The 22,071-nt window shown below is 43.6% G+C and overlaps 1 protein-coding gene across 1 annotated transcript in view; it reads left to right on the forward strand.

The window, feature by feature from the left end:
- Positions 1 to 22,071, forward strand: part of MTRR (5-methyltetrahydrofolate-homocysteine methyltransferase reductase) — a 543,648-nt gene that overhangs the window by 65,374 nt on the left and 456,203 nt on the right. The window contains exons 2-3 of the mRNA XM_069219713.1: positions 310 to 463; positions 3,248 to 3,401. Of these exons, the coding sequence (XP_069075814.1) occupies positions 310 to 463; positions 3,248 to 3,401 (308 nt within the window). The remainder of the gene's footprint in view (positions 1 to 309; positions 464 to 3,247; positions 3,402 to 22,071) is intronic.

The raw sequence follows: 22,071 nt of genomic DNA on the forward strand, positions 1-22,071 counted from the left end.
AAAGAGGCAAGATTCCACCTGATCTGTTGGGAGGATGGCCTCCTGTATAGTGAGCGTAAGGTTGCTAGGCCTGGGTCAGCCCCAGTGCTTCAGAGCCTTCCTACTGGGTCCGGCTCATGATGTGCCTTTAGCTGGACATTTGGGGCAAGATGACCTTTGACAGGCTTGTCACCCACTTTCATTGGCCCCAGATCTGGTTGATCAACTCTAAACTTTAACCACACATCCACTTTGTAGATTTATTAGAAGTTAATAACATCTGAGTGAACTGAAATAACTGTTGCTTTGCTTCCTGTTTCTCATTTGCAGTTACCCTAAGATGTGTTGTGAAATAAAGAGGCGATTTTTGCTGCTCTATGGCACACAACATGGGCAGTCTAAAGCCATCGCTGAGGAAATCGCCCAGCAAGCAGAACAACACAGGCTTGTTGCTGATGTTCATTCTCTCAAGGATATTGAAGAGGTGAGCTAAAAACTATTATGTTGAACATGATGTCATCTGTTATCTCTGCGCCCTCGGATGACCTTTGTCTGTTGGCATTTCCTCATTCTATTAGAGGACATGCCAGTAAGGCAGGGACTTGGCAATATATTCTTTTTACATTAAATTTGTTTGAAATTTTGGAGTCCTTGCTGCTTTTTTTAACCCCAGTTTGCTGCACGGATCACCAGCACTTTTATGAGCTCCATTGCAAGGTGGGTGATATGCCATGATAACGTTCTGTAATGAAATAACCTGTCTCATCTCTCTCTGCGTCTTAGAGCAAATATTTCTGCTGAGTTGAGGTTCCTTGCTAAAATGTAAATAGTGAACTTGCCAGCTTGCTGCTGAATTATCTTGCCACATATGTGAAAATCAGGTAGCCTTCAAATGGCTCTTTTGAAATGAGGTGACCTGAGTATCTAGTCAGTTGATTATTGTCTGTGCCTGCCTTTTACATTCAAGATCATAACAAAATAAAATGATAGAAAATAGATTAAACTTGATACGGAACAGAGAATCATTGTGATAAAGATGTGTTGCTGAAATGTTGATGCCTTTTTTAGAAATATAAAAAATGGACAGTTCTATAAAATTAAGCTTGTTCAACAAAAATCAAACCTCAACTGTAGGGTGCTTAGATATATAAAATAGCAAATCCTCCAGTTGAAGCATTTCTGCCGTAAACTACACAAAATTGAAATTCATAATGGAGATTTGAAATAGTTGATGGATATACATTATTCTATTCAGATCTGTTGTTCAGGTAACAACGATTGTATCCTCAAGTTCAGGCAGGAGGCCATGAGAGTGGGGAGGCATGGGTACTAGGGTTGGATGCGGGGTGTTTTGAAAGTCATGCCCTATGGTCAAAACCCACAGCTCATTGCTGATAGCCTCTGTGAAGTAAGTTTGTGAAATGGGCGAGCCAAAGTCCACTTCACACGCCCTGCACCCCGTGCCTAATGTTGCAAACCATAGTTATTTTTGTGGGAACATAAACAGCACTTATCATTCAAAAAGTCTTTCATATTTACTGGAAAAACCTAGTTAACGTTTTGCTAAGATTGTGTTGGGAGCAGTAAGACAACATAACCAAACTAAATCAGCTTGGTTGTTAAGCTGTTGGCGATTTATCAAAACCCTTGAAGTACACCGGCCTAGTCATTAAGCAGGGGCTACTTATCAAAACCCTTGAAGTCACCAGCTAAGATTGCTATGCAACCTTAACTCTCACCCCACCATGCAACTGCTCATGACTATAGGTGGGCAAATTTAGTCCATTCGTAATATACATAATCCTCATGAGAGCTGCAGGTATTGCTCAAATGTTTTTTTGGACGGTTGTCTGCATGACAATTGTACGTTAGGTATGTCTTTGTCTGCAAAATACATGCAAGATACCGGTTCAATCTATTATAAATATAATTTTTGAAATTCATGTGATGAATGTTTCCAGCACAGTGACTGTGGCCAAAGCTCGCTTCCACTTTCAGTTTCTGCTCAGCCCAATCTTTTTATTTTTTTTTATTTTTTTTTATTTATCTTTGCATTTATTAAACAAGAACCAGCAAACAAGGAACAGTACTATTCACATACAATATACAGTAAGCGTAATCAGCGAGGAGGCCTTATATGCATCATAACATGAGCCCTATTTTGAGGCAAACAATAGGATAGTGTACTCATATATATGGGTGCCCACAATATGAGGCATGCGTCAACAGAAGAAACGGAACTGAGGAGGGGGAGAGAGGAGAGAAAAGAGGAAAGGGGGGAAGGAAAAGAAAGCAGCGCTGCCATCATATCACTCATCTAAGAGGGGCCCATACCTTGCTACCTCAATGAGGAAGACCACGACAGCTGAATACTCAACGGGATGCATGCAGAACTAGTTGTTTTTATGTGCTCGGGCTGTATGTAAGGCCGTTGGAGGGGCCCCGATATCCAGTGGGCGAGAACCCTCTGGCATCAGCTCCCAGTAAATTGCCAGCTGTTCCTGGCAATATGCAGCATCTTTCAACCAGTCATAACATCAGAAAGGGCAGATGGGAGAAGTAAGAGGGGGCAGATGGGAGAAGGCAGTGCATGGGGAAGCAACAGGAAGTGGGTGGGACAGCAGCGGAGAAGGCTGAAATAGGGGTGGGAGGGGAAAAAAGCAAAAGAAAACTCTGGTGGGAGAAAATGGATTATCTGGGGTTGGTGGGGGAGAGGGAGCAACATGAAGCGTGTGGGTTGTGTATTTGCAGGGTAAGCCAGCACTCAAGGGGCGAGCAAGAAAACACTTGCACTCGCATGAATTGCTGATATAAAAAGTAAAAGGTAGTTCTCTAAATGTAGAAGGATACAAGTAATCCAGTCAAAAAGATGGTAAATAAGCTATGCAGAAAGGGAGGGACACACATAACAAGAAGATTGAAAGCCATTGAGTAAGAAGCAATTAAATTAGAGTGACAAGAAATCACACCATTGGCAAGTAACGGGCTGGCATATAACCCATTAAAAGCTTTTATATGGTCCACTGTAGGTCTTTCGACAGCAGAGCGCTAAAGGTTGTGTGTAGCTACGACTTAAAAATATGTAACAACAACAGAGTGCTAAAAGCTGTGTGTAGCTACATTTTAAAAAGGTGATTGTGGTGACCGATGAAACGAGAACCAGGGGAAGTGGTTGGCTTGGGGAGAGTGAGAAGAGGAGATTAATATTTTAAAGGCAATAGGTTTGCCCGTTCCTGAGGTTTTAACCCATTTTTTTGTCTCTATGTAGTTTGACTTACAAAACGAGAAAGACCCAGTTGTCATAATTGTCTCCACAACTGGCACTGGAGACCCACCCGATCCAGCAGGAAGATTTGTGAAGGAGATACATTGCCGCTCTCTACCTGCCAGTCATTTTGCACATGTGCGATATGGTTTATTAGGTAAACTATTTTGCCTTTCTTACAAAAAATCTACTGTGTAATTCATTAAAAATAGTAAAATATATTTTCATATACTAGTGCCTTCTTCAGAGATGCAAATGTAAGTACATTGACCCCATAAGTGACGGCCTGTTGGCATTGTGTGCAACACTTAAGAGAAACATTTGAAAAAAGGTTTGGCTTGACAGTTCTTGAACAAACCTTTCTTCTTCTCCTTTCCTAAGAATGTGCTTCCAGTCAAGCTGGGCATGCACCGTTGATGGCAAATGGCCTTATACATTGTAATCAGTGAGAGAACATTATAAGTCTGTAATGAGGTATACTTTATTTTGTAATTACAGGCACAAACTGGTACATTTAAAGATGTAGCTCACCATCTTTTGCCTCATGACACTACATGGCCGTGGGGTCCCCTACATTATTTCACATACAATACATTTTGTTCTCAAAGTTCTACAATGATTAATACCTCATTCTTCCCTGCAGAGTCAGTAGAGACTGCGAAAAACAAGAATAAACTGGCACTATAGGGATTACATGTATTTTGACAACATGTATACCTTCTGCCAGAACACAGCACACCTATATTCTGAGATAGTAAGAGAGGTGTAACATTCCACACCTCAAATCGCTTGTTTGAGATGTTCCCATACGGTGGAAAAAAATGTGACACTGATGGCCTGCGTTATAAACGTTTTAATAGAGGATTGTTGGGATCGAATCTGGGTCGATCATCCATGAGAGGTCATAGTTAAGACTGTTCTTTTCCGTAGCATTTATGACCTGTGTTTGTGTTCCTTGCCCTATGAGGTGTGGACATTAAATGGTTATGTAATGACAGTTTTCAGTGATTTACAATGTCCGATTTCTTTGTATATACTAAATGGTTTACCCTATTCATGTTTTATTATGTATATTTGCACCATCCTTGATTCAATACTACTAACTGAAAGCTTGTTATTGTAGCTTGGGATGTGCATTGATGGTGTTCGGTTTTGCATTGCCTTGTCAGGAGTAACTTTCCTTCCTGTGAACTAGTGCTCTGAGCGGGAAATAATGGTAACTTTTATTGAGGTTTTAATACAGTGTATAAATCCCCCTGATGTTGGTTGTTTGAGCAAGACTTTTGAGATTGTGGTAAAATATGTGCACTTTGAAATTGAATTGTTTTTGAAAATGGCAGCATTGATGTCCCAATAATAGGATGTCATACAGCATTAATAGGTAAATTTGGCTTGATAATGGAGTAGCTTAAATTGGGAGCCATAATAAAACAAATGTATATTTTTTCGTTTTTTTCTTGGTAACATGATGAATTTATATAGTATTTTTTCTTTGTTTAGTAAACTGAGCAGTATATTTTCTATGGGGGATGGGGCCTCTGTAAAGATTTGGCCTAAGAAGAAGACCGCAATGGTAGAAACGCATAGCCGATGTAAGCTGATACATTTTTACCATCAAAGGATTTAAAAGCTATTAAATAAACATTGGAGTTGTCTGGAGTGCAGGCGTCCTGTTTCTCAGACTCTGGTGAATATTGATGGGTCCTGCGCCCGGAGCTGTGCACCGATCCCACTTGGTGAGGTCAGGAGGAAAGACAGGGATTGGACATAGTGTATATATATATATATATATATATATATGTTCGATGGCATGTGTAGCTGCAGATACACATGCTGTGCATTATCCTGCCATCTAGTGTTGGGGTCGCAGTGTTACAAGTTGTTTTTCTTCGAAGAAGTCTTTTCGAGTCACGAGACCGAGGAACTCCTCCCTTTCGGCTCCATTGCGCATGGGCGTCAACTCCATGTTAGATTGTTTTCTTTCCGCCATCGGGTTCGGACGTGTTCCTCTTCGCTCCATATTTCGAATCGGGAAAGTTAGCTAGTTATCGGAAAATTCGACGGTATTGTTCGCGTTCGAGTATTAGCACATCGACACCGAAAAAAAGATGCACTCTGGTGGCCCTTCGGGGCTTCCACTCTTCAGCGGGGCCTCGTCAGCCCGACCGAGTCCATCTTCAAACCTCATGGACCGGACCCCCTTCCGTTTCTGCCCAAATTGCCACGCAAAGTATCCTTATACAGACCAACACTTGTTGTGTAATCTGTGTTTATCTCCGGAACACAGGGAGGATACTTGTGAGGCCTGTCGGGCATTTCGATCGAAGAAAATCCTACGCGATCGAAGAGCTAGAAGACTCCAGATGGCGTTGACACCGGCCGAGCAGATCGACGTCAAGGAAGAGGAGAGATTCTCCATTCGACGCAGCAACAAACTGTGAGTAAACCAGCCCCGGCAAAGACTCACTCGAAAATAATAAAGGCCAAGGGGATGCCACTGCCAACAGGCCATGGCTTAACCCGAAAACACAGTGACCAAACATCGGCACCGAAAAAGGCCTCCCAGCAGCCGAAGACATCCGACTCTGGTCGAGATACCGGCTCCGAAACATCTGAGAGTTCGGCACCCCTAAAGTCAAGAAGGTTTCCTCGGAGCCGAAAAAGACTGTACAAAAGCTTTTGGTGCCGAAACATGCAGCCTCAGAGCCGAAACCAGGCTCCTATACAGAAGAGCAAGGATGCAAGGGCACAGATTTGAACAAGAACTGGGCATGGGAGAGCCAGACCATACCCAGAGTAGGCTGCACATACAGAAGGACACCTGGAAAATCCAAACTCTTCCTCCAATTAAAATCAAGCGAAAGCTAGCATTCCAGGAGACGGAAATGCAGCCAAAAGCAAAAGTGGCAAAAGACAAAACACCACCAAGGTTCTCGCCACAGCAGTCTCCATTGCATTCACCACACCTGTCCCCGGTAGCAACACCCCCAATGCAGTCGCCGACACACACGGGGATGTCACAAGATGACCCGGATGCATGGGACTTATATGATGCACCGGTCTCAGACAATAGTCCCGATCGCTACCCGGCAAGGCCGTCACCACCTGAGGACAGCACTGCATATATGCAGGTGGTTTCAAGGGCAGCTACATTCCATAATGTAGCACTGCATGCAGAGCCCATAGAAGACGACTTTTTGTTTAACACCTTGGAATCCACTCACAGCTCATACCAAAGTTTGCCAATGCTACAAGGCATGTTAAAACACGCCAAACAGGTGTTCCAGGACCCAGTAAAAGGCAGAGCCATCACGCCTAGGGTGGAGAAGAAATATAAACCTCCCCCAACGGACCCTGTGTTTATAACACAGCAATTAACTCCTGATTCGGTGGTAGTGGGAGTAGCCCGAAAAAGGGCAAACTCCCAATCCTCAGGAGACGCACCACCGCCCAACAAGGAAAGTCGGAAATTCGATGCAGCAGGCAAGAGGGTGGCAGCACAGGCAGCCAATCAATGGCGGATTGCCAATTCTCAGGCTCTACTGGCTCGATACAACAGGGCACATTGGGATGAGATGCAACATATCATTCAGCACTTACCCAAGGAGTACCAAAAACGTGCCCAACAGGTTGTTGAGGAAGGACAAACTATTTCAAACAACCAAATATGGTCGGCTATGGACTCGGCAGACACAGCAGCAAGGACAGTGAACACTGCAGTAACCATTCGTAGGCACGCATGATTACGGAGCTCAGGTTTTAAACCAGAAATCCAGCAGGCTGTGCTGAATATGCCGTTCAACCAAGAACAATTGTTTGGGCCAGAGGTGGATACGGCAATAGAAAAACTCAAACGCCATGGGCGTGCTCTACTCCCCACAGAGCAGGGGCACTTTTAGAAAGCCGCACTTTAGAGGGGGGTTTCGTTCCCAAACCACAGAGCCTTCCACCTTACAAGTCCGACCCACATATCAGGGCCAGTATCAGAGAGGAGGTTTTCGAGGAACATATAGGGGTGGACAATTCCCCAAAACAAGAGGGAAATTCCAGAGCCCAAAAACCCTGCAAACCAAACAGTGACTTAAATGTCACAAACCCCCACCACTCAACACCAGTGGGGGGGAGACTTACCGCATACTACCACAACTGGGAAAACAGAACTACGGACGCATGGGTCCTAGCCATTATCCAACATTGTTATTGCATAGAATTCCTACAAATGCCACCAGATGTGCCTCCAAGAGCACACAAAATGTCCAAACAACACTTAGACCTGTTACAACTAGAAGTCCAAGCATTGTTACAAAAACAAGCAATAGAACTAGTACCCAACCATCAAAAAGGAACAGGTGTCTACTCCCTGTATTTCCTAATTCCAAAGAAGGACAAAACGCTGAGACCCATATTAGACCTCAGAACACTAAGGGCCAGATGTAGCAAGCCTTTTGCGCCTCGCAAACGGCGAAAAACGCAGTTTGCGAGGCGCAAAAGGCCAAACGCGATGCCCATCCCCAAATTGCGAGTCGGTACCGACTCGCAATTTGGGGATGCGACTCGCAAATAGGAAGGGGTGTTCCCTTCCTATTTGCGACCACATCGCCATGCAGAGTTGCTTTGGGACACTTGAAGTGGATGGTAACTCATTTGCAAAAGGGAAGGGGACCCCATGGGACCCCTTCCCCTTTGTGAATGCCATTAAAAATATTTTTTCAGAGCAGGCAGTGGTCCTATGGACCACTGCCTACTCTGAAAAAACCGAAACCAAATGGTTTTGGAATTTTTTCTTTTTGTTGCTCGTTTTCCTTTAAGGAAAATGGGCTGCAAAAAGAAAAAAACAAACTGCTTTATTCAAAAAGCAGTCACGGACATGGTGGGCTGCTGTCTCCAGCAGGCCACCATCCCTGTGAGTGCCTAGACTCGCTATGCGGTCGCAAACTGCGACCCACCTCATTAATATTCATGAGGTGGGTCTTTGCGACCCCATAGCGAGTCGCAGAAGGTGTCTGAGACACCTTTCTGCATTTCATTTTGCGAGTTGCAAATTGCGAGTCGCTAGTACTCGCAATTTGCAACTCGCAAAATGTAACCTACCTACATCCGGCCCTAAATCTTTACATCAAATCAGATCACTTTCACATGGTAACACTTCAAGACGTGATTCCGTTGCTCAAAAAACAGGACTACATGTCAACATTAGATCTCAAGGATGCTTATTTCCACATACCCATACATCCTTCCCACAGGAAATACTTAAGGTTTGTAATCCAAGGAGTGCATTACCAATTCAAAGTGTTACCATTCGGGATAACAACAGCCCCAAGGGTAGTCACAAAATGCCTTGCAGTAATAGCCGCTCCAATCAGGAGACCGCACATGCACGTATTCCCTTACTTGGACAATTGGTTAATAAAAACCAGCACTCAGCAACAGTGTCTTCTACACACACAATACGTCATAGAAACCCTACGCAAACTAGGGTTCTCTCTAAACTACCAAAAATCATATCTACAACCGAGCCAAATACAACAATATTTGGGAGCAACAATCGACACACAAAAAGCGATTGCCACTCCAAGTCCACAAAGAGTACAAGCCTTCCAAAATATAATATTAAACATGTATCCAAACCAGCACTATCAAGTGAGGTTTGTAATGAAACTTCTAGGCATGATGTCTTCATGCATAGCCATCGTCCCAAACGCAAGACTACACATGCGGCCCTTACAACAGTGCCTAGCAACACAATGGACACAAGCACAGGGTCAACTTCAAGATCTGGGGCCAGATGTAGCAAACGTTTGCGACTCGCAAACGGGCCGAATCGCAATTTGCGACAGTGCAAAATCGGAAATGGGATGCAAAAAAACCATTTCCGACTCGCAAAAAGCGATGGGACCCGTTTGCGAGTCGCATCCGTTGCGACCCCCTTTTGCGACCCGCAATTTGCGAGTCGCAACCCATATGCAATTGCAACTCGCAAATTGCGACTAGTCGCAAAAAAACCAGTTTGCAAGTCGCATTTACCACTAACTCAGAGCAGGTGGTAACCATTACCAAAGTATAAAAGGAGACCCAGAAGGCATCTGGGTTACTCAAGATGGCGGGCATATACCTGATAGCAGTGAGGAGGAGAGTCTACACAGCCCAGCAGAGGAGGAGGAAGGGCCACAGACAGGAGAAGATATATAGAACAAGGCAGACCCTTTTCCAGCAAACTGAAGAGGAGATCTATGATAAATACCACCTTAGCAGCGCTGCCATTCTAGAATTGATAGAATTACTAAAACCACATCTAGAACACAAGACTCTGCGTGGCTGCGCCATCCCTACGCATGTGCAAGTACTATGCGCACTGCACCTCTTGGCCTCAGGGAGCTATCAGGGGGTCATTGCCGTGGCAGGTGGGTTATCCCAAAGTGCAGTGTCAAGGTTCCTCAGGGCATTCCTAGATGCCTTAGTAGCGCACAGGTCTCAGTTCATATACTTACCAAGGAATGAGGCAGAAATTAACAGCTGTACTTTTACCGCATTGCCCACTTTCCTCATGTCATAGGGTGTGTAGATGGGACACACATTCAAATATGCCCCCCTGCTAATCTGGAACACATTTTCCGCAACAGGAAGTGTACCCACTCACTCAACATACAGGTTGTTTGTGAGGCCCATTATGTCATCACGGACATCATAGCTAAGTTTCCTGGCAGTACCCTTGACTCATACATTTTTAGGCATAGTGGGATACATCAACGCCTGGAACGTGGGGAATTTGGAGACGGTTACCTCCTAGGTAGAGCCACAGACACTTGCAGACATACACACAGGTCACTGTGCACGACTATCTGGACTTCCTAACAGTGTACTTTTGTGCCCAACAGGTGACAGTGCATATGCTCTCAGGCCTTGGATCATGACTCCGTTTTTAACACCCAGAACTGAATCAGAGAGGCAATACAACAGTGCGCATAAGAGGACCAGGAACCTGATCGAGCGCACCTTCGGACTGCTGAAGGCAAGATTCAGATGCCTCCACCGCAGTAGAGGCGCCCTCCAATACACCCCCATTACCGCTTTCAAAATTGTAGTTGCATGCGCCATCCTCCACAACATAGCCACCCGACGTGGGCTACCTCTCACCCCTGCAGACCCAGATCCTGATGATGAAGAGCAAGAACAACCACATCGCCATCATGGGGATAGGAGTCTAGCTAATCAAGGCAGACTGAGACGGGACCACATTGCAACGCAATATTTTGGACGGTACGTGTCAACTCCCAGCATACTCACCTATTACCCATTTGTTAAGTGGAACAAAAATAACTGTTTTATTAATGTCACGAAGAAACTATATACAAGTTGAAATTGTCCATGGGCAGGAAAATGCCAACCAGTCATGTGGCACATTAACGCCATGTGCCACATTAATCTGTCCTGGCTGTTATCTATGATCTCCTGCCCCTCCTGCCAGCCTGGCTGGTCCCTGCTGCGTCCATGGTGCTGTGCCTACCACTCCTCAGCACCCTACTGTGAGTGGCAGAGACACTGCTCACTGTTGAGCCCTCCTCCCAGGTGTATTTGTTAACTTCCTGGCTGTGATGCCATCATCATGTGCCAGGAAGTGTTTCCAGAGTGTTCTGGTATGCTTTCTGGAGTGTTCTGCTGCATCTGCAAGCAATTTTGAAGGTATTCGCAATTTGCGACACCCACTCGCTAATTGCGAGTTCGTTTTTGCACACTCGCAAACAGCGACCTCGCAAACTGCGGACTCGCACACAGCGTTGCGAGTCTGGCTGCGAGTCGCAAAATCGGATCGCTTTTTTTTCTGGCATTCCAATTTGCGTCTCGCATTTTGCGAGTCGCATCAACTCGCAAAATGCGAGTCGCAATTTTTATTTTTGCTACATCTGGCCCCTAGTGTTGATAGACCGCCAGACACACTTCTCGCTTCAATGGTGGAATCCTATCAATTTAAACCAAGGGCGGCCATTCCAAGACCCAGTGCCTCAATACGTGATCACAACAGATGCTTCCATGATGGGGTGGGGAGCACACCTCAACCAGCACAGTATACAGGGCCAATGGGACGTTCACCAAAAACAACTGCATATAAATCATTTAGAATATACATATGACAGAAATCTGTAAGGCAGCCACATGGTCTACGCCTCATACATTCACAAAACATTACTGTGTAGATGTGTTAACAACACAACAAGCCACAGTAGGACAGGCTGTACTACGAACATTATTTCAGACAACTTCAACTCCTACAGGCTAAGCCACCGCTTTTTGGGGAGATTACTGCTTACTAGTCTATGCACAGCATGTGTATCTGCAGCTCCACATGCCATTGACCGGAAAATTTCACTTACCCAGTGTACATCTGTTCGTGGCATGGGACGCTGCAGATTCACATGTACCCGCCCGCCTCCCCGGGAGCCTGTAGCCGTTATAAGTTGAATGAAACTTGTAAATTTGTAAATATATACTATTTGTTATACACATTATGTACATACATACTTACTCCATTGCATGGGCACCTTTACTATATACACAACTCCTACCTCACCCTCTGCGGGGAAAACAATCTAACATGGAGTCGACGCCCATGCCGAATGGAGCCGAAGGGGAGGAGTCCCTCGGTCTTGTGACTCGAAAAGACTTCTACGAAGGAAAACAACTTGTAGCACTCCGAGCCCAACACTAGTTGGCAGGATAATGCACAGCATGTGAATCTGCAGCGTCTCATGCCACGAACAGATGTACACTGGGTAAGTGACATTTTCCATATATATATATAATATAATGGATCCCCTTTATTGCCTGGATACAACATGCTTGCTGGCATTTACAGGACTCTAAGGCATGATACCCATTAAATGCATTGTAGTGAATGTCAGGTTTTGAGGGTCACAAAAAGAACTTATAAAGGGTGATAACAGATCTTAGTTACAATATAAATCCATTGTTGGTGGTATCATACTAAGTTTAAGAACTGGAATGTGTTCTAAGGTAACTTTACCCCGTGAAAAGCCTTCTGCTGAGATTTCATGAATCCTGTTTGAGAGAAAACTGTTTTCTCATGATTTTCCCCTAGTGGTTATGGAAGGCGCTCCAGAAGCTAAAATGAGAATATATTTTCTACAAATTCACACTGTCTTTCTAAGCCATATGAGAGTGACATCTAAAACATGTACTTCTAACAGGAGCAGCCAGTCAGTTGATTCCCTTGTGTTTAATTGCAGCCTCCCTGAGTGTCATACAAAACAACTAGAGCGCTAACAATCTTACTTATGACAACAGTGTGGCACACCTGAAGCCATCTTGATTGAATTGAACTGGTATAACTTGAAACATTTAATGTAGAAAGGAACAATGTGAGGGGGATCATTTTGTCATAGAAATTATGGTTGGTGTCGTAGAAATAAAAATTAGGACACGTTTTAAGTGAGTTCTCAAATGTCTTCCTCTTCTGTTTCATTAAAACATTCTGACATGCAGACTGAAACATGCACTTTCAACACCAGCTGCAGACTACCAGTTAACTCCCTAGTAATCAGCAGCTTTACTACAGTGTTCTTATGAACAACTAGAGCGCTAACATTCTGAATTTATGCTGAAAGTGTGGCACTTCTGAATGCCATCTTGATGGAATCCAATTGGAAAACTGAAAGCAGTTTCTACTGAGGATACTACAGTAAATGGGGAAATAAGAGAGCTTCATAACAAGTAAGCCTCCCAGAGAAAAAAGAGACCAAATGTAGCTAACATATCACCCAATATTGCCCCCGTTGTAGTCCAGTGACAGATGTGTGTGAAACACTTAATTCTTCTGGAGTTTTATATAGAGCAGTCTTGAGCCGAAGGTATTGGAGTGCTTCACATGAGCATCAGTTACATTACACAAGGACACATTCATTTTGGTGTTAGGCATGGGTAGATTAAGTGATTTTCCCAGAGTCACAGTATGTCAAGCTGACGCCGAAACTCAAACCTGGTTCCCCTTTGCAGAATCTGCAGCTCTGGCCTTAACATCACATCCTCTCCCCTAAGTGTAACATATAATCAAGTGATAAACTGGATTAAAAAAAATAGCAAATAATTTTAAAGTGCTTTGTTGCTATTTGAGAACTCAGAAAATGTGTCCTCATTTTAGTTTATTAGGGCACTAAATATAATTTTCTGTGGGAATAATATTCTTTCATTTTGGTAATTTCTGAAGTAAATGCTTAAGGTATTACTGTTCTGAATACATCAAGAAGACGTCAGGCATACCACACTTTTCTAATAAATATAGAATGTTAACAATCTAGTTTTCCATTATAATACTGTGGGTAGGCAGAGGTCAGGGGCATGCACTTGGATAATTGAGGGCAGGAAGGAAGGTGCAGAGGGGACAAGTTGTCCACGGTCGTCAGGCCAGAAGGGCAGTGGCAGCACAACAGACCATGAAGGCCAGGAGAAATGGGGTAAAGGGCAACAAACCAACCATGCAGGACAGACGAGAGAGGCTGTAGTAATGTAACAGACCATTGAGGGAAGAAGGAAGATGCATTGGCAGAACAACCACTCATGCCGACAGACCAGATTCAGGCAACACAATACACCACAAAGGCAAGCAGGAAGGCAGCTCAGCACACCGGGCCATGGAAAGCAATAAGGAGGGAACAGGGTCATGCACATGTACAACAGAGAGCATAGGGGAAAGAAGCAAGGGCAGCAAGCTGACCATACCACACAGACAGAAGACAATTGCAGCATAGCTGATCCTGAAGGGCAGGAGGGAGGGGACAGGGGCACGACATTGGACTAGATAAGGCAGGGGGAGGAGATAGGTGCCTGTACATGCAAAACGGATGGCAGTGGGCAAGGGGGCAGGGCAGAAGCAGCAGGCTGGCCATGGAGGGCAGGCAGGATGGGCACTGGAAGCACAACACACCATGGAGGGCAACAGTAACACTATAGTGGCATACACGCAGATAAGAGGGAAGATTGGTGGGGGTGAGGGGCAGCAAACTGACCACGTAAGGCAGATGGGGTGGGCTCTGGGAGCAGAGAAGACCATGCATGGCAGGAAGGAGGGTAAGTGGCAGCAGAACGGCCATGGTGGGCAAAAGTGAGGGGGCAGGGACATGCACAAAGGACCCCAGAAGGGAGTGGTAGGTGCTGGACACAGACAAGAGAGGGCAGGAGAAGGTGCTTCACATCAGACCACGCAGGGCAGGCAGGAGGAGCAGTTGCAGCCCAACAGATTATGGAGAGTAAAAGGGCGTGGCAGCAAAATGGACCATGAAGGACAGGAGAGAGGCAGTGACTGTTCACGAGCACACCTAGAGTTGATAGAATGGGCAGTGGCAGATCCATGCAACATGGTGGGCAAAAAGGAGTGAGCAGGAGCATGCACACAGACATCCGACAACAGGGAGGAGGAACGGGAGGGACAGCAAGCTAAGCAGAGTGGTTAAGTAGGAGAGCAATGATGTGCCACAGAAGTGGGCAACGGAGGGCAGGGTGAGTGGGCAGAGACATCAAGCTAAATGGGGGGCAGTGGCAGCACATAGGACCATGCAGGGCAGGAGAGAGGGGCTAGTGCATGGGCCTGGACATGTAGGGAGGAGGTGGATAGGGCAGCAAGCTAACTGTTCAAGGCAGGCAGGCAGGCAGGCAGGAAGGGGCAGTGGCAGAACAACAGCCACACAAGGCTGTAATGAGGGAGCAGGGGCTTGGACTTGGACAATGGATGGCAAGAAGGAGGAGGGACAGGAGCAGCAAGCTTGGGTGGGGGCAGGGCAGTGCAGGCCAGGCCCTGGGTCCAACCCTCCGCACCCCCACATGCATTGCGATGGGCATCTTAACAGTAAAAAAAAAACCTTAGAAATTAACTGAAAAAAACAAAGGTTACAAGGACTTTATAATTAGGAAATAGAATTTAAATAAAATTTAGAAATTCACTAAAAAAACAAAGGTTACAGGGATGTTATAGTTTGGTTCAGATTTTACACACATAAAACCATAGAAATTTAGCTTTGATAGTTATAGTTATTTCAAGTAACTTTAACTCATGCCATAAGATAACTATCACTCACGCTCTCGACATGCACTGCTAATTACCTCAGATATTACATCACTCATCACATCTTTTATGACATAATTGATAATATCACTGTAACATTTTGCAGTAAAATTATTGATAATAAAACTGCGCAAGGTGAGGGTGCGAGATATAGTTAACTTAGAGTACGTGGTATAGTTACTTGAATTAACTATGAAAGGCGACGTTCTATGGTTGTGTGTGTGTACATTCTGAATCTAACTATAATGTCCATGTTACCTCTGTTTTTTAATACGATATATAGATATAAATATTTAGCCATGAGTCAGAGTTTCTATAGAAAGAGCATTTTCTGTTTTGCTAATAACTTTGGTTAGACAAATCTTCACAAAAGGTGTTTGCAAAAGATACATAGGAGTTGAGCACGAGACTATCAGTGTGGCTGCTCTACAAATATTGTTAACTTTCACTTAGACAGCAGAAGCTGTCCATATTGGATATCTTGCCGTTTGCAGATAGTTAATGACTGACAAGGATAATTTGTAATCCTTTCCATTTAAAAGTAAGGAGTGAAGATCCCTTTGCTGCTCACCTTCCCTAATGATTCATTAGGATTCACAGAATTTGTCTTGTGAGGTGCAACAGGTATTTGCGGCCTGCAGTACGTGAGAATGCTTCCTTTTGGAATGTTCCCTTAGCAAAGCCTGGAGTCTGCACAGCTCATGCGTTGCAAAGGATAAAACCTTTTGTAGATTAAGCCCCTTTTTACCCTTTTTCCTTACCTCCCTTTTCCCTGTTTCATCATTTAGCTCTCTTTTTGTATCCTTCGAGCAAAAACTGTTTCCTGGAGATTTCCTGGCTTTGTGTCCCTCTGGCAAAGAAACCACACAGTTTTACCTTACACCATCACTTCACTACAGCAGCTATCGTTTGTCCTGTACCCATTTTGGATTCTGGGATGGAACAAAACTTTTTGAAAATCTTTCCTACTTTCCTTTTTGTCGGTGATACAAAAATGTTATTCCATCTTAAAAGCAGACAGGTTGTTTGAATGCTGAAAAAGATGTTATATAACTATGTGGGAAATAGTTTTCTTTCTTTTACTACTTACTATATTTGCATTCATTAGGTCACATGACAAAGGGCAGCAGTTGGTCTCAGGGAGGTGGTTTACCAATACAAATATTTGTAGAAGAGGATAACATCTGTTTACCCCCCCCCCAGCAACACTCATCTCCAAATACTAAAATTCAGTGGTTGTGTTGCAGTGCGAACAAGGTGAGTGAGGGGTTGCCCATCCCAACCATTGTATGTATTATGTAATGTGTAACTTTTAGCCTTCCCAGAGAGTTGCATTCGCAAAAATATATATGTGTATCGGGATGTTGAAAGGATAGTCCTAATAGTATAATTTAACTTTACCATGAGGATGTCTCACACTGACTTCCCCATGTTCTTTCTTATTTTTAAATTAATATGGTCCTTGCAAGTAACTTACTTTATAGTTTGCCTGCCGTCAGTTGGCAACTGATTGCCGTTAGGCTTTTCTGCTGTAGCTCCCAAAACATAGTGAAATGCAGGCGAAGACACGCCCAGCACTGCTCCTCTTCACACTGACAGTCCATATAATATAAGATGGCAGCGGGCTAGTGACTAAGATAGGAGCAGACTGTTAAGGAGCCCTGTTGCTGGAGTTGTACTCTCCTGCATCCCCCAAACTGCTGGCAGCTTTTGAAGGTGTACATTTTCGTGATTAAGTGCGGACTGCTGCTAAATTGTAATTATAGTTTTATTTTCCCCAACCCGTGTATTTATTTAAAGAGGTCCTAGAAATGCTGGGTAGGACGAGACATTCCTGTTTGCCAGAAATAAATCTGAATTAGACTGTCCCATTCGGAGCTTATCAAAGTGAAAGAGTTAAAGTAAAGCAGCCAGGGTACTTACATAGGTCGCTATAGATGCTTGGCACAATATTTGCAGGTAATGTAGTTTCTTTGCCAATAGTTCCTGTTTGGGTTTTGAAGATCGCAGGCTTGTGTATTCCTAGATAATTTTCGTCCAGTGTATACTCAGAGATTTTAAATTTCTGCTCACAAACTTCAGGTTTTGAAGCAGTGTTATTTTCATAGAACTTAAGCTCTCTTATTTCTAGTAGCATTGCGCTCTGGGATACGTTGCTAGTGGATCTGAAAGAAAACTAGGGCTTGTGCTGCGTTTTCTTGAAGTAGCTAATCTTACTTGAATTAAGGTTTTAGTGAACTTTTTCTTGAATGTTTTTGGAGGCCACAATGCCTCATTGGGACATTTATAATGTCTAAGGGACTGTTTAGATTTCGGCTGAGGGATTTCTCCGTCGCAATGGTAACGGATATCCCATCTGCCAAAATCTGAATCTCGTTGTTTCCTATGGCATTTTGATTTCGGCAGATGGCATATCCATCACTGTTGTGATGGAGTAACCCCTCCACTGACATCTTAGTTAGGCCCTTAGACATTTGAATGTGGTTGAGAGGTAGGTATGGCTACTTCTCCAAACAGATGTCAGGATGAGTTATTTTACTGTTTGACCCAACAGTGACATTGAGTCAGACGATCTCGGAGTATTTACTTATCCCTGTTGTCCATATAATATTTTGGTTTAAACCAGTTAAATAATTGATTTCGTTTTATTTTTGGGTACATTTAATGTGATCCATAGTTGAACTTAGTTTTGAGCAATGAGATGGAACAACAATTGCAGATTCTATTGACCCTTCTAAACCAGGGCACAACACTGTGCTGACTTGTAGTTATCTGCCAGGTTTTCCGGAGACTTGCAGCTCATCGGGCATGTACTGCCAACATACTTTAGTCCAGGTGCCCGGGGTTCAGAAGGAACAGGAACTCCCACGTCACCTTTTGATCATAATTTTGCTGAATTGTCTGCCACCACGATGCTCTCAATTCATCTTTTTATTGGGAATCCTTGTATACAGTATGCCCTAAATAAAATACTTGATCGCCAGAGAAAAAAAAAGTGGTGAAGAGGCATGGGATCAGAGACCCTAATTTTCAGAATATAGGCTACATCTTAATCATTAATAATGCGGATGTTGATTCGAGAGCAAGGAATGTAATATTCTGAACCTACCTAGTGGCACTATTAGAAGATGTTTTAAGTTACTTTTGCTTTAAGTCACCTTTTCTTTAATCCCCTTTGCTTTAAGTCACCTTTATGCAGCTAAGTATTACTCTTGAGTTAACTTTTGTTTCTATTTAACTAAAATAAATACATAAATCATTGTGAAAAAAGTGTTGTATCGGAATGCAATATTTCGGTATCTGCAAGGCTCGAATATTGAGCAGTTGTGGTGCATATAGTGGCTTGAAGAGTGTCTCTACCATTGCATGTATGGTCAGAAAGTCTATTAATGCAAGTCACAAATTTGAGCTCAGGTTAACCAAAATGCGCTCCTTTCTTTTATGAGAGGGTATTGTCGCGGGTCCATTTTTGTTCCCTGCCTGTCCACAGGAGATAGCTTAGCTTTTAGCACTGTTGGCCTTTTTTCCTAGTCCCCTTTGGCCTATTTATCATCCTTTGTTTTATTCTACTTAATTATTTATTTCCTTTTAGCACTGCTTGCAGATGTGTGCACTTTAGAGAATTGTTTTCATTTTAATTTTCCTAATTACTGTAATTCTGAGGAAAGTGTCATTATCAGTGATGTACGTGGGTAAAATCATCATGCTCCTTTTGTTTTACGTTGACAAGAACGGAATGCAAACATGTCACATATTTGTTATGTAATTGCTGAAACAAGTTTGCATACACAATCCGCTGTTTAGGTACATACTCTCCTCAGTATTCATGCACAAACAATAACATGTTTTATAAAAACACCTCACAAGACCAAGGTCGTTAGAGGGGGTTCCCCCAGGATACACCATCTAGACTCCACGCTGCTTTGAAGCGAATCTCAGCCATGTGTCTCTACGATTCCTGATCCAAAGACTAAGGGGCTGATCTCATCCCAAGTTAATGGGGTTAGGGATGTCGATCATCAACACTGTATTGGCAGATTAGGCTTATCATGCCAAGCTCTCACTTTAAGGTAGGGTTTGGTCCTTATTACTAGAAATTGTATATAACATGTTTGTGGTTTTCATATTTACCACTTTTATCCTCAAAATTTTGCATTTGTAATTTCTCATTGTCATAATCATTGCAATACATGCATTTTATCATTGAATGCAGTCTTTTCAATAAATATAATGAAACTGTCCTGTATCTCCTTTGCCTGTGTGTAAGAGGCTCATTTCTAATGAGAGAAAAGAGGTAAGATTTGTTTCATCACACCTTCCCTGAGAGGTCTCCAGAGTCCATATGCTAGGCTGCTAGAAATAAACTTTACTACTTAGGGTTTGGGTAAGGTACTGCTAGAAAGCCAGGAGGGTTGGGCTAACAACTTCTTCGCCACAATTTACACTACCACACATGGTACTCAAACACTTGCTAATTTACCAGTAGTGTTGAAACACATTCAAAATGATCATGGGGCTGCCCCAGCCCTAGACTTGGATTTTAAACTGATGCTCAACTTTGACTGAGTCTCCTCAATTATTCTCAGTAATAGTAAAGGGAAAGCAGCTGCACTGGCAATCCGCCAGTAGCTCCAAGACGTTCCTCCACAGGAACAGGAGCATGAGCTACCACAAATGATTTCCAAAACCTATACAAGTATAGGACAGGATAGTCTAGCGGCCAAACCAACCAAGCCACAAATTCAAAGTACCTCCCCTAAGGAATGTACTAAACAAGCTCAAGAGGGTTCTAAAAAAATGCTTGGACAAACAAAAAAGAAGAGGTCAGAGAGCAGGTTTCCACATCCGGAGTCCTGTGAAAGGAGATACAGTCTCCGAAATATAGCAACATTAAAAACACCCAATAGATATCAATATACTGATAGGCATCCCTCTTGTTCCTTTCAGGTCAAGCCGGATAAACGGAGTGAGAGAGTGGGTTGGTCAGACCAACTCACAAACTACGTGGAGGCAAAGACGGTCTCAAAGCGATCCATAGACAAGAAGCTGGACAAATCTCCTCAACAAAAGCCATAATTTGAAAAGAAAAAGGTGGCAGCTGTATCTATCAAACATGCCAGCAACATTGAGAACATTGCTGAAGAACAAGACGTGGGCAGTGACTCTGCTAGACAGCGCAGCAGAGGGTACGATATGTAGCCGGAATCTGATAGATCATCTGGATGCAGCAGCAACTAACGACTTTTTGTAGACAAGACTGCGGACAGGCATGTCTCCCTACCCGACGGGCTTTAAGAAGTAAATATCCAAATAGAGGGAGGTATATAGCACACTATGGAAACAATTTTCAGGGAAAAACTTAATTGTGATATCCTATTGGCAGAAAAAAAACTGGCCACCTGAATTTGGTTGAGGCAAAATATGGTTGAGGCAAAACACTTACCCACCTGTGACAACAAACAAACTTGGTATACGATTAATTGTTGGTGCAGTCGGGTTTCCTTCTGTCACTTTCAATGAGGGTCACACAGTACCCATAGCATACAAATCTAATTTATACTCAAATGCAGAACAATGTTTTGCACCCACAGAAAAATTCAGACTGCTTTACAGATGGCTGCCATTAAGGAGAGGCCACTTACCTGAGGGAAATACATTGTTGTCATTACACTGGTGCCGGCCTTTGAGGCAGTCACCAAAGCTAGTGTTCCCGCGTTAAAGTACTGCATCCATGCTGGTTTCAGTAGGCAACCTCCCTGACTGCGACTGATGTTGACTACATTTCTTACCCAAAACTACAAACACAAGAATGTCTCCAGTATGAGCAGAATTACTCCGCACCTAATAACATCTTGCTACTTAATCAGTACCAAACTGTCATTTACACTGTTGTTTCAGCACAGCCAGCTGTAGGCACTAAACATCAATACTCAGCTGCTTGCGCAGTGGTGAGCGGTGTGATGAGGAATGGTGTTATTCACCCTCAGAATACCTACACACAGACTCTAGAGAACTGCACAGCACACTGGCATCGCTGAAGGCTCTTACTGTGGCAATGGAACATAGGGATCTTAAACAACTCACACCTATAGTGTGTGATTCATATTACTGTGTCCAGTCCTACAATGGTTATCCTAATGACTGGCGTGTAAATGAGTTCAGAGACTCTAAAGGGAACACCATCAAACACAGAACTCTGTGGGAGAGGGAAGCTGATCTTAAGGACCGACTACTAGAGGCTCATGTAGTACATACATTGGACAATCAATGTGTAGGAGTACATGTTGTAAGAAACACTTTGGCTGATGAAGCTGACAAATTTGCAGTTGCTGTGGTTTCTGTTGCTGCAATAACTCGTTCTCATGCAAAGTTAGACAATGTGACGCTAGCAGCTGTGAATGCGTCAGCTTACTGCCAGGGTTTGCCAAAAACATACTCCAAAAAATATTCCTATCATAGCATCAAATCATTTCGCAACCATTCCAGGGGTGGGAGATTGTGCGATTCCTAACCAAGACCAGAGATTAGATCTCATCCAAGCAACACATGAGGGAGTCGTTTCTGCTCATGCAGGAGTGGCGGCCACTATTTCTCTCTTACAGAAACGCTTTCGGTGGCCAATTCTATATAAACAGACCAAGCAATATCTCCTTTGGTGTGACATTGGCCCACAAACAAAGGGCTCAAACATCAAACACCCACCGCAGACTTCCCTTTTAGTATCCAACAGGCCACTACAATGTGTGTACCTGAGCCA

This window comes from Pleurodeles waltl, chromosome 2_2, assembly GCF_031143425.1.
Source record: "Pleurodeles waltl isolate 20211129_DDA chromosome 2_2, aPleWal1.hap1.20221129, whole genome shotgun sequence".
Classification (NCBI taxonomy): Eukaryota; Metazoa; Chordata; class Amphibia; order Caudata; family Salamandridae; genus Pleurodeles; species Pleurodeles waltl.